The following is a 17,495-nucleotide window of genomic DNA, read 5'->3' as shown; positions in this document are numbered from 1 at the left end:
TTTTCAGTTTGTTTCATGTTGAATTTGACTCTGTTTCTTCCCCAATCAGCTGAGGAAACAGAATCTCCTAGAATCTGTGATCTCCGTTAGAAGAGGCTTTCATCTGATGCTTTTGTGTAATTGGGGCTTGGGAGGGGTGGTGGCAGTGGTGAGGGCAAACCAAATCTAGCTTTATCTTTAATGAGAAGTTATTACCTCAAGAACTACTGTTAAAAGGGAACATTTTAAGTCACCATGTAGAAGATCTTACTAACAGCTTAAGCTGATTAAATAAAATGGGGTGACTTGTTAGGTGATATGCTTCCTGTTTTAAAAAAGAGCTAATGACCATTATCTAATTCAAGGATGTTATAGAGGATGTTCCTACATTGAATGAGACCTTGTACTAAAGACCTTTAAGACCATTTTGTAACTGTGTTGTTCCTATATTTCATCAACAGCAGAACTGTCCATTCTTGCAGCTTAAATAGAGTTTGGTATCTATTCCAGCTTCTCAAACTGACCCATTTCTACATTAGATCTTGTTTAAAATGAAATTTTTTTCTGGATCTGTTGTGTTTTTTTTTTGTCCCCCTCCCCTAATTAAACATGATTTACTTCAAGAAAAAAGATATTTCTGGTATTTCAGAAGGTAATGAAAGTCATTGATAGAGCTACACAATTTTTAAGGGAATGACAATTTCTTAATCCGGTGTTACAATAACTCCTTTCTGATATGCTGTCATATGTCTGTCTTTATTTTTTTTTTAAGGAGAATCTGAGCAGTTATGTAACATATGTAACATGTTTGACAAAATCAGGATTGGGGACTCATGAAAGGAAAAAAAAACTAGGACTTGCTGGGGAACATCAGACTACAATATATCTAATTCAAACTGAAAAGAGGTAGTGTTTCAGGGCAGCATTTTGAATTTGAAGGTGCTTTTTATTTTTCCAGAAGGAGCCATAGCAACATTATGACAGTGTTCTAAAAATTAACATGACCATCAATATATAAAACAAATCCTTCACTGATGATTCTCTTCAAATGCCATTAATGAAATATAGTAAGCTTCATAGCTGTCAATATATATGTGTGTGTCTGTTTGTGTGTGTATAAATAAACACCAAAGTAGAATTACATGGTGGTAGATTAAGAGCCTTAGGAAATTTTAATAAGAATGTTTAAAAGATTTGTGTGTACAAGCTTTGATTATACAGCCTTACTCTTCTTATAGGTTTAGATTAATGTATTTGGATAAATATATTTTATCTAGAGATGCTTATATTGTTGATATTAAGAAAAGGTATTCTGGGCTTCCCTGGTGGCGCAGTGGTTGAGAATCTGCCTGCCAATGCAGGGGACACGGGTTCGAGCCCTGGTCTGGGAAGATCCCACATGCCGCGGAGCAACTAGGCCCGTGAGCCACAATTACTGAGCCTGCGCGTCTGGAGCCTGTGCCTCGCAACAGGAGAGGCCGCGATAGTGAGAGGCCCGCGCACCGCGATGAAGAGTGGCCCCCGCTCACCACAACTAGAGAAAGCCCTCGCACAGAAACGAAGACCCAACACAGCCAAAAATAAATAAATAAATAAATAAATAAAATTAAAAAAAAAAAAAAAAGAAAAGGTATTCTAATACAGTATTTTGAAAGGTAATATAATAAATTGGCATTTATTCTACTCATAGTGCAATTCTACTCATAATTGTCATGATAGAATATTGTACATTGATAGAATATGGGACCAAATTTGCCTTTAAGAATACTGACGCCTTTTGCCCAGTGACTGTAAGTGGCCAAAAAAGTATTCATAGATTTTGCTTTGAATTTTAGAATTAGTAAACATTGGCATCAAAATATAGTCGCTTTATTTGCATAGTTTTTCATACTTTTTCATGCCATAAATACCTAATCTTTTTGTTTCCGTCTTTATTCTTTCTTCCTTGGTATTGATTTGGATACAGTCAGTTCTGCAGAATTGTAGTGTAGATTACTAAGGACTTTTTGTTCATCTTCTCTTACACTTTAAAATTAAAATTAAAAAATTAATTAGTTTCTAAATTAAAAATTTTTAAATTTATTTGCAATATCTTTAGTAGAAAAATTATGAAAGGCAAAATTGGCACATGACAACTCATTGAAATTAATAGAATTGTAGAATTTTAGAGCTAGCAAGGATTTTAGTGTTCATTTAATCCAATTCATTCATTTTGGTCAAAGGAAGCCAAGCACCCTATCCATTCGCATTTTTGTTACGTAAATTTGGGAGAGCTTTATACAGGAAGATTTATTATTTTAGTTTTATCAGTTGTATTTGAGCAAAGATTTTCCTTTACATGTCCCATATTCTTACAGACATTTGAACTACAGCAATCACTGCCAATATCAATGGAAAGAATGTACTGTCTAATATCTGTAATGTAAACAGCACTCTAGGAACAATTCTCCCTTTCCTCTAAACTGAAAACAAAGAGATTACCTCAGATTAAATTAGTTTGTCAGCAGTGATGCGTTTGTATAAACATTGAGTGAGGAATGTTGAAAATTTCCGATCCCATTCAGATTATAACATTGTAGCTATTTAATCATACCTCCTTGGGGATGGGAAGGGAGGCTCTTAAAATCTTGTAAGCATTTTCTCATATATTATCTTAGGAATCTTTACCAAGCCTCATATAATTAGAGGACTTTTCATAAGTATCATATTTATTCATTTTATTTTAATTGGCGATGACTTTTGGCAAAGTCATTCACGTAAGGATGTATTGAATTGAGTATATGATGGCATCTGTTATTCTTCAGTAGCAAACAGAACAATTCCAAGATCATATTGAAAGCACATAAAGAAGACTGTGACAGATGTTGAATATAGGTTCCAATTTGTTTTCTATTGAAGAGATTTGCATGAAAATTTTGTGGAATCTAAAAACTTAATTATTGCTGAGACTTGGCATCTCATGATCAATTCCAGTGTGCAGTATAGAAATATCAAAATCTATTCCTATATTCACAGAAGTTATGTTACACTTTCCCCAGATATTTGTTATTTATAAGAAATTTTACTTTTCAAGATTATAAAAAATGAACAATATATTATTGTTCAACCTTAAATATTATAAAGAATCAGTGTCTTATTCATTTATAACTGTATTGTGATACTTCTTATTGGAGAAATTCCTAGAATATTTTAGAATTGAAGAGGTGTCTCCTCGGATATCTACATTGGGAAATGAAGAAGTTTCTTACTTACATGATTTTCTTCTGTGGCATGTTGTGACAATAGATTCCTACTTGCATCCCATTTAGTGACATTTTTAAAAGATTTTTTTTCAAATCCGTATTTTTCTGAAATGTTTCATCTAGCAGTTTTCTAACTCTTGTTTCTTGCCTTTTCCCATTAAACTAATTAGATCTTTATGTGAAAAATGTACTAGGGGTATATGTCTCAGGACGTAGCTGCCAAGGCCTAAACTACATCAATTAAGAGTCAGTATTTCTAGAAATATAACATTTTCTAATATGTATATATTATGAGTATAAAATATATTAGTGTTCTGTAATCCCATCTTCCCTACCTTCAAAGTTCTAAAAATGTTCTAATTCTCCTACATAAAATCTTAGTTAGGAAAAGATTTGTTAGGACACAAAAGCATGAACTGTAGAGGTAAAAATTTATAAATCAGACTTCATCAAAATTAAAACTTCTGCTCTTTGAAGACATTGTTAAGAAAATGAAAAGGGAAACCATTCACTATCTGGGAGAAAATATTTACAAAACAAATATTAGATAAGTGACTCATATTCAGAATATTTTAAACTGACAGTATTAAGTGCCGACAAGGATGTACAGCACCAGGAACTCTCTCATACATCGCTGGTGGAAAGACAGAATGTTACCACCACTTTGGAAAACAGTTTCACAGTTTCTTACAAAGTTAAACATACACTTTGTATGACCCAGCAATCCAAGAGAAATGAAGAAATATGTCCACACAAAGTCCTGTATGTGAATGTTTACAGCAACTGTATTCAGAAGTGCCAAAAACTGGACACAGTCCAAATGTCCTTCAACTAGGGAATGGATAAACAAATTATGTTACAGCCATACTATGGCAGTAAAAAGGAACCAACTACTGATACACACATCAAAATGGATATTAACCTCAAAAGCATTTTGCTAAATGAAATAAATCAGACACAAAAAGATATATATTGTGTGATTCTGTTTAATTGGCATTTTGAAATAAAGTAGATCAGTGGTTGTTTATGGATAGAAGAGAGGATCACCTACAAAGGAGCGTAAAGAAACTTCTTTGGGGTGATAGAAATACTCTCTATCTCCATTGTGGTTGTGGTTAAAAGACTATCAAAACTCAGAACTGTAGAACTAAAAAGCATGAATTTTACATATTATATGGCAAAAAGTCTGACCTAAACAAGTAATAATCCTCCCAAAATTGGGTAAAGAAGGTAGGCAGTGTGTTTAGAAACATGATATTGTTAAAAATTTGAAAGGAACCAGTCTTTCTGGTTTATAGTATTTAAAAATCGGAATAAGTCCCTTGAAATACAAGAATAAAAAATGTAGATTAGGTAAATTAAAATAAAGATACAATAGTAATTTCGCAATGATATCCAACAGAATATGTACATTTTTTATATTTTAATACTTTTTGAGGAATGTAATTTTCACTTAAGTTTAGAAAGTTGAACTCCAAACTTCTACTCAGTTTATATTTTATAAAAGAAAACAAGCTTCTGTCCTGTATTCAGAAGATATTAACCGTAAAAGGTTTCTAATCCTTGATATACTTAACAGTGTTTTCGTTTTTGTCTTTGTTAGATTATCTGCGTCAAAGTTATGGGCTGTCTATGGACTTCAATTCGCCAAATGATTATAATAAATTGGTGCTTTCACTATTATCTGGACTCCCAAATGAAGTGGACTTTGCTATTAATGTATGCACTCTCCTATCAAATGAAAGCAAACATGTCATGCAACTTGAAAAAGACCCTAAAATCATCACTTTATTGCTTGCTAATGCCGGGGTGTTTGATGACAGTAAGTTTTAGCCTTAATGTTTTGTATAATCATTCTATTAAAGGTGTTATAGATTTTTTTTAAAGGTTTTTAAGGAGGAAAGTACTTTTTATTAGGCAATATAGTAGCATTTCCTTTTGTTATATTAAATGTATTATTTAAAATAATGAATGTTTGGATTTTTTTTAACCTTATATATTTGAATAGTAAAAGCCTCACTAGAGCTTTTGAAATTAAAATGCTGTATTTTTCTTATAGTAAATGTGGGTTTGTTGATTTGAGAAAATTGTTTGATACAAAATTCTGATAACGAAAAATAGGACCTGGAAGAAATTGTTTTCTGAAGTCTATTTCTGCTGGTGTATAGTTATAATTTTTAACTAAACAATTTAGGTCAATGAATTTGAAAATTTGCTGCATAAATAATCAAAATAAGAATGATCAAATATTTCATATTTTTTTACTCATAGGATTTGCTATTTGTAGGTTTTTATAAATCAAGTTCTTTGTTTTCTGTGAAATTATCTCAAATCTAGGTTACTCTACAGACCAAATTGCTCAATTCTTCAATTGAGCAATTTAACTAGCAATCCCTAGTTTAATAGGGATTTAGAAAATATGTTTTGAAATTTTTTCCTGCTATAGTTTTTCTTTTTAAAATATTCTATGTCAGCTGAATGTTATTGACATAAAATTTTTTCTTGCTTCTCAACCCTCCTTCTACCCCAATACCATGTAACTTCTTTTGCCAGAAGTATATTCTATTAATGGATTAAGGAATTGATATATTTTGAAATTATCTTATCATATAGGAAACTATATAGAATAGTAGATATAGTCTGAGAATTTCATGTAATATTTCATAGGTTCATGAGTATTTTTATCTTTAAACAGTGATGTGTTTGCAAATGAGTTCATTTTTCTGTAATTTGGGTCAGTAGTATAATTTTCAAACATACTTTTATTTGGGATTATCTAAGTAGGATTCCTTTGTTGTTGTTGTTGTTGTTGTTGCTGTTGTTGTTGCTGGCCATGCCACACGGCTTGTGGGATCTTAGTTCCCTGACCAGGGATTGAACCAGTCCCTCGGCAGTGTGAGAGCACGGAGTCCTAACCACTGGACCGCCAGGGAATTCCCTAAGTAGGAGTCCTTACAATTTGACATGTACTGATTTTGTATGAAGACATTTTGAAATTAAACAAAAGTGAAAATGAGTTTCTTACCCTGTCAGAAACTATTCTTGGTTACTTGGAGGAGGAACAAAGATTAACACTTCTAAATTTGTATTGTAACTTTGAAGATCTAAATTTGGTGGATTTCCATCTCACTCTCATGTTCTTTTCTTCCTAATATTTCATTTTGCTCTTTTAAAGACATTTTTCAGCATTTAATATAGAATGGTTTAAAATTGTTTCACATTTTTTTAGAAATCTTAAAATGAAGTTTTAAAAAATAGTAAATATTCTCAGACCAGAATAATTTTAGTGAATTCTTACCATTTAATCATTGAATAAGAATTACATTTGTATATATGATAAAAGTGAGCTTACCAGTTTTGATGCACTGAGGCATGACATTCTTTACACCCAGTTTATCTTCTTGCATTCTTTAGCGTTTTTGTTTATCTCAGACTAAATTATTATGTAGAGTAGCAATCTAAAACATTAATAATTTAACAAATGCTGTTTAACGGATGTTTCTTTTATTTCAACAGTTAGAAGTTTAGAGTTCCAGAGTACATAGGGACTTTATGAAGACTGTATACTTAAAACAGTGGTTTTACATTATGAAAATAATTCTTTTGAGTTTGAAGATTAAGGGTATATTTGATTATGGATATATTTCATAAGGCTCTTGAGAGGTTTTGAATTTTTTTAGGGCATGGAATTTTAATTGAGAGAAAATGTAGATACCACTTTCTTTGAAGGTGTGGAATGTTTATACATATATGTGTTTGAAGAAGTATAATAAAAATTCCATGTGACAAAAATTTAATTTTTCCATCTTATATTTCCATTCAGTATTCTTTTCCCAGTGAAGTTTTTCTTTATAAGGTTTTCTTCAGGACAAACAAAATTTTGTCTCTTTAGTAGTGTGTGGACTTCATTTTTCTGATTAAGCTACTACATCTATATAAATTTGATATTTTATGAAATTCTTCAGGTCACTGTAGTTAAATTTATTTATTAAAAACTTCAAATCTGTTCTTTATATCATGTCCCCATGATCCTAATATCAATATAGTGTTAAACTGTTGCCATTCTTCACCCTTATTAATACTTTTTCAATGAATAGTCTTATTCTAACCTAAGTACTTTACAACTTTAACTCAATATTAAGTATAAATATTAGGTCTATACTTAAAGGCGTAATAAGACTGCAAACATTCAATAAATCTTTTACAACAGAAAATATATCCATATGTTATGCATGTCACAGCACATCCATTTAAGGAGATTTACTTTTGTTTTTTTAAAGAATTACATTTATAAAACTAGTTTTTCTGTTAAAAATTGCCAATACATAGTTTTCTCTCTGCATTTGAAAACCAATAGCTTTCATTACAAAATACAGATAATTACAGGTAGTTGATGAAAGTACTTAACCTAATTTTTAAAGGTAGATGCCTATTGTGTCACAGCTTAGACATCTGTATTATATGACTTTACTGTCTGGTCCTGTAACTGACAAAATGAGTTAGCAACGCAGAGGAGAGAGAAGCGATATGTATCTATATACCTTAACCTCTGTTGTCCGGTGTGGGGCAGGGTGTTATTAAGAAGCTTTTGAAAATAGATGGTTTGACTTTGCTCCTGACAACTTTATCAAGAAATACAAACAAGCTATAGCGGAGAATGTTTCCTAAAGGAGGTTTCATTGTGGGAATTACTCCCAAAGAATGCCGTGTCCATTAATATTTCAAATATGAATTACATAATTATTTTTGAAATGAATACAAAGATTTAAAGTTATAACAGTTTGGCAATCTAATAGCAGTAGCATCAGTTTGACTTTTTAATATGTTTCTCTTCTACAAATGAAAACTAATTCAGAGTAACTATTACAGTACCCTCATTTTTTTCTTATTGTCTGTATAACTATTATGAAAGTGAGTTGTGTATTTTTAGATTGTAGTGACATAAACTTTCTTTAAATTCTATAATTTAAAAAACAGTATTTCAAAAGAAATTATCATGACTTTCTATCATTTATTATGAAACAATTTTTAATGAACAAGGTATCCTAAAATGTAGTTTTACTGTTTTTCCAAACCTACCTATTAAGGAACTAAGTGAAAGAAATAATTTCATTTTACTGAATACACTATTATTCTTTTAGCTTTAGGATCCTTTTCTACTGTATTTGGAGAAGAATGGAAGGAGAAGACTGATAGAGATTTTGTTAAGGTAATTCACGTAAATTAAAATATTGAACCATTGAATTACATGTAGCCAAGGGCCAAGGGTCAATGGTTGCTTATTTTATATACAAATTGTGATTAACTTGAGTAAAAAATTGTTTAGAATAGCTAATAAACAGAAGTAAAGTTTTTATTTATCATACATAGATTTCTGAGAATGATAAATCTGTAACAAAAACAGTAAATCAAAAGTCTGCTACCCTGACTGTGAGTAGCAGTCCTGGTAATTTCCTTAGGATTCTTTTTCATTTCACTTAATCACTCTTCAGCTGTGTCTAATATGCCACTTGATTTGTTTGTTAAGTTTTATTTTAGTGACTGTTTTAATTTCTAGAAATTCTCATTGTATTTTTTCAAATTTTCCCTTTTTGATCTTCTCCTTTTATACTTTTATAATTTTTAAAATATATATTTAAAATATCTTTTTATTAATATAATTAAATTATATATGAATTAAATATATGATATATAAACATGAATATATCATATATTTTATATGTAAAATATAAATGAATGCTTAAAGATATGTACATATACAAACACATATCTGATAATGCTAATGTCTAAGCCTCCTGCAACTCTAATTCTGCTGATTCTGACTTGGTGGATTATTCCTTTGTGTTTTATAATGTTGGTTTATAAATTTCAGCAGATTTCTTTCTGTAGGATTTTTGTACAGATTGGTTGGAGAGTTTTTCTTCAATTCTGTGTTGCTTTTGCCAGTCACTTGAAAGGAAATACTGATCAGAATGACTTTATATTAATTTTTTTATTGGAGATTTTTCTGATTACTCTGATGGTAAAAACAAATCCATGGGAGATGTGGAGCAGTCTAGTGGTGAATATATCATGGATTGTTTTTAACTGAAAGCTCAAGCAGAGACAGTCAGTCCCTTTTGTCTCCCTTTCTTCGAGGATATTATACCTTCAAATTTCTCACCATGATATGGAGTTGCATTTTTAATTCCCAGCTTTACAAGCTCACCAAAGTTCTATATTCTGTCCTTACCCCACCCACTAAAAGCCAAGTCTCTTGATTGTAGTTAAGCAGATAATTTCTATGACTCCAGAAAACTGGTGCGTAAAATGTAAGATGCACAAAAAAGTGCACTAAAGTAACACATGCAATCACAATGGGGAATGAGTTTGTCAGTATAATCACTAATCACATGAAATCAAGAAGACACCAGTATGTTGAAGATGAATAGATGATCACCTCTGTTGTGTGTTTTCACTAATTTCTGCTATTTATATTTTATTCTCATACTGTATTCTTTGGGTTTAAGTTTCTTAACTTTTTCTAATTTCTTGAGCTGGCACTTACAGTTATTGATTTTTGTTTTTATTTTTTCTAATATATACATTTGAAGCCATAAAATTCCATCCAAGCACACATTTAACTCTATACTTCCAATTTTGATATTTCATGTTTTTATTATAACTCATTTTAAAATATCTTCTTATTTCCATTATGATTTTCTCTCTGAAACATGGATTATTTAGAAGGGAATTTTCTTAATTTCCAAAAACATATGAAAAATTTTCCAGTTTCCTTTTCTTCTTAATATCTAACTGAATTTCAGTATGTTCAGAGAAACATACTCTGTATAATTTTAAACCTTTGAAATGTTTTCACCCTTTATTTGGTAGCTTAGCATTGATCAGATTTTATAAGCACTCCATGTGTATTTGAAAATAATATATACAGGCATATCTTGTTTTATTGCCCTTCACTTTATTGTGCTTCGCAGATACATTTTTACAACTTTAAGGTTTGTGGCAACCCTACGTTGAGCAAGTTTATCAGTGCCATTTTTCCAACAGCATTTACTCCTTTCATGTCTCTGTGTCCCATTTTGGTAATTCTCTCAATATTTCAAACTTTTTCATTATTATTTTATTATTATTATATTTGTTTTGGTCATCTGTGATCAGTGATCTTTGATTTTACTACTGTGACTCACTGAAGGTTCAGATGATGGTTACCACTGTTTTAGCAATAAAGTATTTCCTTTTCAAGGTATGTACACTGTTTTTTTAGGCATAATGCTGTTGCACACTTCATAGACTACAGTGTAGTATAAACATAACTTTTATATGCACTGGGAAACCAAATTTGTGCTGACTCACTTTATTACGATGTTCACTTTATTGCGGTGGTCTGGAACTGAACCTGCAATATCTTCAAGGTATGCCTGTATTCTGAAGTTGTTGGGTGTAAGTTTCTATATATGTCAGTTAAGCCAACACAGGTAATCATTTTTTAAAAAATTTTTTATTGGAGTATAGTTGATATACAATGTTGTGTTAGTTTCAGGTATACAGCAAAGTGAATCTTTTATACATATACATATATCCATTCTTTTTTAGATTATTTTCCCATATAGGTTATTACAGAATATTGAGTAGAGTTCTCTGTGCTATTCAGTAGGTCCTTTTTAGTTATCTATTTTATATATAATAGTGTGTATATGTTAATCCCAATCTCCTAATTTATACTCCCCTCCCCCGCTCTTGATTTTGGTAACCATAAGCTTGTTTTCTACATCTGTGACTCTATTTCTGTTTTGTAAATAAGTTCGTTTGTACCATTTTTTTTAGATACCACATATAAGCGATATCATATGATATTTATCTTTCTCTGACTTACTGCACTTAGTATGATGATCTCTAGGTCCATCATGTTGCTGCAAATGGCATTATTTCGTTCTTTTTTATGGCTGAGTAATATTCCATTATATATATGTACCACATCTTCTTTATCCATTCCTCTGTCAGTGGTCATTTAGGTTGCTTTCATGTCTTGGCTATCGTAAATACTGCTGCAATGAACATTGGGGTGCATGTATCTTTTCAAATTATAACAACACAGTTAATCATGATACTTAATAGTTCCACATCAGTACTGGCTCTTTTTTTTTTTTTTTTAATTGGGGTATAGTTGTTTTACAGTGTTGTGTTAGTTCCTACTGTACAGCGAAGTGAAGTAGAGTTCCTTGTGCTATACAGCAGGTTCTTATTAGTTATCTATTTTACACGTATTAGTGTATATATGTCAATCCCAATCTCCCAGTTCATCCCCCTTCCCCCCTCCCCCGCTTTCCCCACTTGGTGTCCATACATTTGTTCTCTACATCTGTGTCTCTATTTCTGCCTTGCAAACTGACTGTCATACAGAGTGAAGTAAGTCAGAAAAAGAAAAACAAATATCTCATATTAACGCATATATGTGGAGTCTAGAAAAACGGTACAGATGAACCAGTTCACAAGTACTGGCTTTTTCAGCTGTTTATTTCTTCATTTATGAAGAGAGATATGTTAAAAGCACCCAGTTTGAGTGAGGATGTGTTTCTTTCAGCTTATCATTATAGTTCTATAATAATTGTGTTTTTATATTTTGAGAATGGACTATTTAGTGCACACAGGTATAGTTGTTACATCTTTCTGGTTAATTGAACATATTATAAAGCATCCTTTTTACCTTTAAGTCTCCTTTATTCTTTTTTTTTTTTTGGTCTGATATCAATATAACTATATCAGCTTCCATTTGGTTGGTGTTTATATAGTTCATATTTTACTTTCAATCTTTTTTATCCTTATATTTTAGGTGAATTTTTTTTTTTGTAAATAACATATATTTCAGCTTTTTTTTTCCTGTGTGTAAAACTTTGTTTTTAAATTAGTGCATTTATTCCATTTACATTAAGTGTAATTTTGATATAATTATATTTAAATTTACCATGTTCTGAATTGGTTTCTATATGTCCTGCCTGTTCAGGTTTGTTTTCTTTCCTTCTCCTTTCTTACCTTTTTGAATTGATTTGACTGAATATTGTTTATTATTCAGTTTTCTGCCCACTTAGTTTTTACATACACTTTTTCTGTTTTCTCATTGATCATATTAGAGATTATATTTTAATCCTTACTAGTTTAATAAGTTAGTACTTTTACCTCTTCTTAGATAATTGCAGGGACAATAGAACAACTCCATCTCTGTTTTCTCATTTTTTGATTTATATACTACTTTTGTTGTGCATTATTGCTCTTTTTCAGGTCTCTTAAATATAATCTTAGACCAGTGGTTTTAAACTTTTTTTCCTGTCTTATATCAGCATATATTGCTATAAATTCCCTCTATAAACTGCGTTAGCCGTTTCCCACAATTTTTGTTATGTTTTCATTATCATTTAGTTCAAGGTATTTCTCATTTTCCTTGTGATTTCTTCTTTGATTCATGGGTTATATAGAAGTAAGCTGTTTAATTTCTGACTGTTTTCAAACTAGCTTTTATTATTATTTACTTTCATAATTATTATTATTACTGATTTTTAATCACATTCCATTTTTGTCAGAGAACATATTCTATATGACTTAAATCTTTTTTAAACTTATCAAGACTTGTTTTATGGCTCAGCATATGGTCTTTCTGGTGAGTGTTTTATGCACACTTGAAAAGAATGTTTGTTGTACTATTGTTGGATGTAATATTTGTTGATAACAATTAAATCGATATCATTGACAGTGTTGTTCAAGATTTCTGTATCATTAATGCTTTTCTATATAATTGGTCTGTGATTTCTTGAGAGATGAATGTTGGAATTATCAACTATAATTATGAATGTCTGTATCCCCTGTCAGTTCTGTCAGTTTTTGCTTCATGTGTTTTGAACCTCAATTATTAGTGGCATGTACATTTAGGATTATTATATTTTCTTGATGATTTTATTTGTCATTATGAATTATTCTCTCTGACTTCTGGTAATTTCCCTTATCCTGAAGTCTCTTGTCTGATATTATTTATCAACATCAGCATTTTTATGGTTAATGTTTTCATCATATATCTTTTTCCATCACTGTGCTTTTCATCTGTAGTTTTATATATAGTGTTTCTTATACATGGCTTATAGTTGAGGCTTTCTTCTCCTGCTTCCTTCAGTGTGCCTTTCAGTGTACAATTTCTTCCTTTTCATTAATGCATTCAGACCATTTATACTTGTTGAGCATTTTAAAGGTAACATTTCATTTCCGTCTTGTTTGCGTTATTACTGACAATAAGTTAGTTTCATTCTTATTGTTCTTCCTTTTGTGATATGTTTTATCTGACTGCTTTTAAGGTGTTCTCTTTGTCATTGATTTTTTTAATGTGCCTTGTTGTGGTTTTTATATTTATTTAGTTAGTTAGTTTTGTTTTGCTTGGGGTTTATTTAGCTTCTTGGTTTGGTATTTTTCATGAAATTTGGGAAGTTTTTCTCAGTTATTTCTTCAAAAATTTTTCGTTTCCCCTCCTGCTTTTCTGGAACTGTTCTGCAGGCCACTGTGGCTCTGTTAATTGTTTTTAGACCTTTTTGTTTTCTGTGTACTTCATTGTGAATAGTTTCTATTGTTATGTCTTTATTTTCTCTTTTCCAATTAAGCCCATCTAGTCATATTTTTTAATTTCAGATATTATGTTGTTCAGCTCTAGAAATTCCATTTGATTTTCTTTTATATTGTCCCACATTCATCTTAATTATGTTCATATTTTCCTTTAAATCCTTCAGCATATTTAATAATAGTTGTTTTAATGTTCTTGTCTGCTAGTTTCACTATTTTTATTGTTTCTGGGTCTTTTTTTGTTGAAACTGATTTTTGCCTTAGTTATGAGTCATGTTTCCCACTTCCTTTGTACATCTAGTAATTTTTTATTAGATATAGGTATTGGGACTATTACATTATTTAGTGTCTGTTTTTTGGTGTCTTCCAAGAATGTTGCACATTGTTCTGGCATGCTTTTAATTAATATATGGATAGTTGTTTTTAAGTTTTATTATGATGAATACAGGACTAGTTTATCTTTATTCCTAAGGTATGGTCTTTTTTGGACCTGAATTAGCTGGGTATATATACATATATATATATAGAGAGAGAGAATATACATACATACATATATATAATGTCTTCTCAGTTTAGTAATTGCTATGACCTCTTGGGTTTATTGTCTCTGTATCGTTGTCTAGAAAGAGTGTTTATGTAAAGATATGGGGCAGTCACTGAGCTCACCTCATTTGCTTCCCATGTTTCAGTGATTACGGTTTTGCATTACTCTTGTCCAGTCTGTGAAAGCAATTGTTTTATATATATTGGTTTATGATGGGATGACTACTGCAGTACCGTTATGGCCTGAGCAAAATTTTCTTCCAAGCATTTTTCATAGATTTTAATTTTATATATATTTTTACCCGTAAGACTTTTTGTAGTATTTTATTTATTCAGCATTTATTTTGATTTAAATCACATCTACCTTTTTATGCATTTTTTTCCCCCCGTGCAGGCTTGCAGATGATATTTTTCTCAGTTTTCATTTGTCAGAAAATGTCTTTATTTCAGTTTTATTCTTGAAGAGCAATTTCACTGTGTAAAGATTCTACTGTGGCAGATATTTTCTTCCATCACTTTGAAAATATCCCATTGTCCTCTGGCTTCCATTATTTCTTTTACAAAGTTTCCTGTAATTTTAGTTGTCTTTTTCAAGGTTATCTGTCCCTTTTTCCACCTTTGCATTTAAGATTTTTCTTTGTCTTTGCTTTTCAGGAATTTTATTATGATGTTCCTACACATTTTATTTATCTTTTCTTGGAGTTTGGAGTGCTTCTTAAATCTATGGTGTGGCATCTTTCAATTGATTTAGAAAATTCTCGACCCTGTCTTTTCAAATATTGTTTTTGCCCATTCTTTCTATCTTTCCTCCGGAACTCCAATTAATTTTATGTTAGAACTTTTCACTGTATGTGTCTTGAATGCTTTTATTCTGTTCATCCTTTTGTCTCTTTATGCTTCTAACTTGGTATTTTTTTCTGCCGTCTCTTCCAATCACTAATTCTTTCTTGAGTTGAATCTAATCCTTTGTTAAATCTGTCCATTGAGTTCTTATTTTCAGTTCTAGAATTTTTATTTAGCTATTTCTTATAGTTTCTACTTACATGCCAAACTTTTCGATTTTATCTTCTATTTCTTTGTTTATTTTCCATGATCATTTAAAATTCCACTCTGATATCTTTATTATTTGAATTTCCTGTGGCCCTTTTTCCTTGGTTATTGAACATTGTCTTATTCCTTCATATGCCTAGTTCTTTTTTATTGTTACCAAACATTTTTTATCATGAGTTTTTTTGCAGTGAGTCATTTTGGTGGTGGACCTTTTCTCAGATCAGTAACTTTAAATGCAAAGGAACTTTAATTCCCAAAACTAAAATACAATCATATACAATCATTCAGAAATATACATCAGAATGTTTAGAAATAAACAGTGAACTAATGGCCCATGTGCTTCTTCATTAGTAGGGAAGTAACAAGATAAAATGGCATAGAAAAGTTAAAATTAACGTTCGTTTTGTATAGACATATTAATATATAGGCATTTGTTTCTTAGCTTGAAAAAGATTAAGCAGTGGATTTCGATTCATTTCCTTTCTCTTACAGGTCAAAAAACAGTTTGTTGATATGGAATACTGGAAAGGAAACCTAAATATCTGGGTTACAAATTTGTGAACACAAATACTTCACCACTTGCTGTTTGATTTTCTTCTAGATGTAGATTTACTCAGTAGCTAGCCAGCTATGTCTCAGGAGTCTGTAAATAGGAATACTGTGACTGTATGCAGTTTACTAATGGGATTAATGACTATCATAATTTTTAAGTACTGATGAGCATAAACACTATTTCTAGATATTTTCCATAGCTATAAAGTGATCTGAAAATATCTGATTCATATTGGTGACAGTGTCAGAGGTTCTGCTATTACTACTGTGGTTCATTTTCTAACATTCAGAGTTGAAGAAAATGCTAAGGAAATGCTAAATTTTAGTTAGAGGTTAATGAACATGAAGATGTCATTTTTTTCTCCTCACTCATGCTCATAGATGCCCTATATTTTTCACAGACCTTTTAGGGATCTGTGGGCCCCAGGCCAAGATGACACCTTTGAACTATAGAAAAATCTAGCATTTGTGTCAAAGAACTAAATACATAGAATACAATGATATCTATTTGAACTAAAAATAGTAGAACTATTATAGTTTTATAGTATGTGTGACTATTTTTAAAGTAATAGAATAGTTATTTCAAATTGTCAGAATTAAGTGTAATAATTTCTCATTACAGTTTTGGAAAGACATTGTTGATGATAATGAAGTACGTGACCTCATTTCTGACAGAAACAAGTCTCATGGTAAGTCAATGAGAAAATATTTTAAATAAGTTTGAAATATCAATAATAAGTGAAATATCAGTTTAAGTAAAATATGTTTTCTTCTCTTGTAGAAGGTACATCAGGAGAATGGATTTGGGAATCTTTATTTCATCCACCTCGAAAGCTGGGCATTAATGATATTGAAGGACAACGGGTACTTCAGATTGCAGTGATTTTGCGAAATCTTTCCTTTGAGGAGGGCAATGTTAAGCTCTTGGCAGCTAATCGTACCTGTCTCCGTTTCCTATTACTTTCTGCACATAGTCATTTTATTTCTCTAAGGCAATTAGGCCTTGACACATTAGGAAATATTGCAGCTGAGGTAAGCATGTGACAGTAGCTTAAAACAGTTTTTATAGTTAGCACAATATTTACTTTAAAATTTTAGGATGTGGGATTATTATATTTGCCATAATTATAGAATATTAAATGCTTACATATAGTTTTTGCCTAAAGGTATTACACACTTTTGTGGAAAAAAAGAAATATTTGAAATGATGCTCCAGATTCATTGATGGCTATTCTCACAGTAATTACATTTTTTAAAGTTACGTAACATTGTTCTGCTCATTTTTATTAAATTTGAAATATACATTTGGATCTAAATTAGAAGAAGCCTACCTAAACAGTAGTGTCCTTTTTTTTTTTCCAGCTTTTATTGGATCCTGTTGATTTCAAAACTACTCATCTGATGTTTCATACTGTTACAAAATGCCTAATGTCAAGGGATAGATTTTTAAAGATGAGGGGTAAGCGCTCACTTAAGTTTCTCATTGTCTAAAGTACACAAGCTTTTTATCATCTTTTAAAAGACAAATACATG

At 30.9% G+C, this 17,495-nt stretch overlaps 1 protein-coding gene across 1 annotated transcript in view; it reads left to right on the top strand.

Moving 5' to 3' along the window:
• ARID2 (AT-rich interaction domain 2) overlaps positions 1–17,495 on the top strand; it is a 169,178-nt gene that overhangs the window by 97,051 nt on the left and 54,632 nt on the right. Inside the window, exons 5-9 of the mRNA XM_061205258.1 lie at positions 4,825–5,043; positions 8,363–8,430; positions 16,585–16,651; positions 16,744–16,994; positions 17,325–17,421. Coding sequence (XP_061061241.1) covers positions 4,825–5,043; positions 8,363–8,430; positions 16,585–16,651; positions 16,744–16,994; positions 17,325–17,421 — 702 coding nt within the window. The remainder of the gene's footprint in view (positions 1–4,824; positions 5,044–8,362; positions 8,431–16,584; positions 16,652–16,743; positions 16,995–17,324; positions 17,422–17,495) is intronic.

Source organism: Eubalaena glacialis, chromosome 11 (assembly GCF_028564815.1).
Source record: "Eubalaena glacialis isolate mEubGla1 chromosome 11, mEubGla1.1.hap2.+ XY, whole genome shotgun sequence".
Taxonomy (NCBI): Eukaryota; Metazoa; Chordata; class Mammalia; order Artiodactyla; family Balaenidae; genus Eubalaena; species Eubalaena glacialis.
The sequence above is the reverse complement of the archived record's forward strand: the minus strand, read 5'-3'. Positions and strand labels throughout refer to the sequence as shown.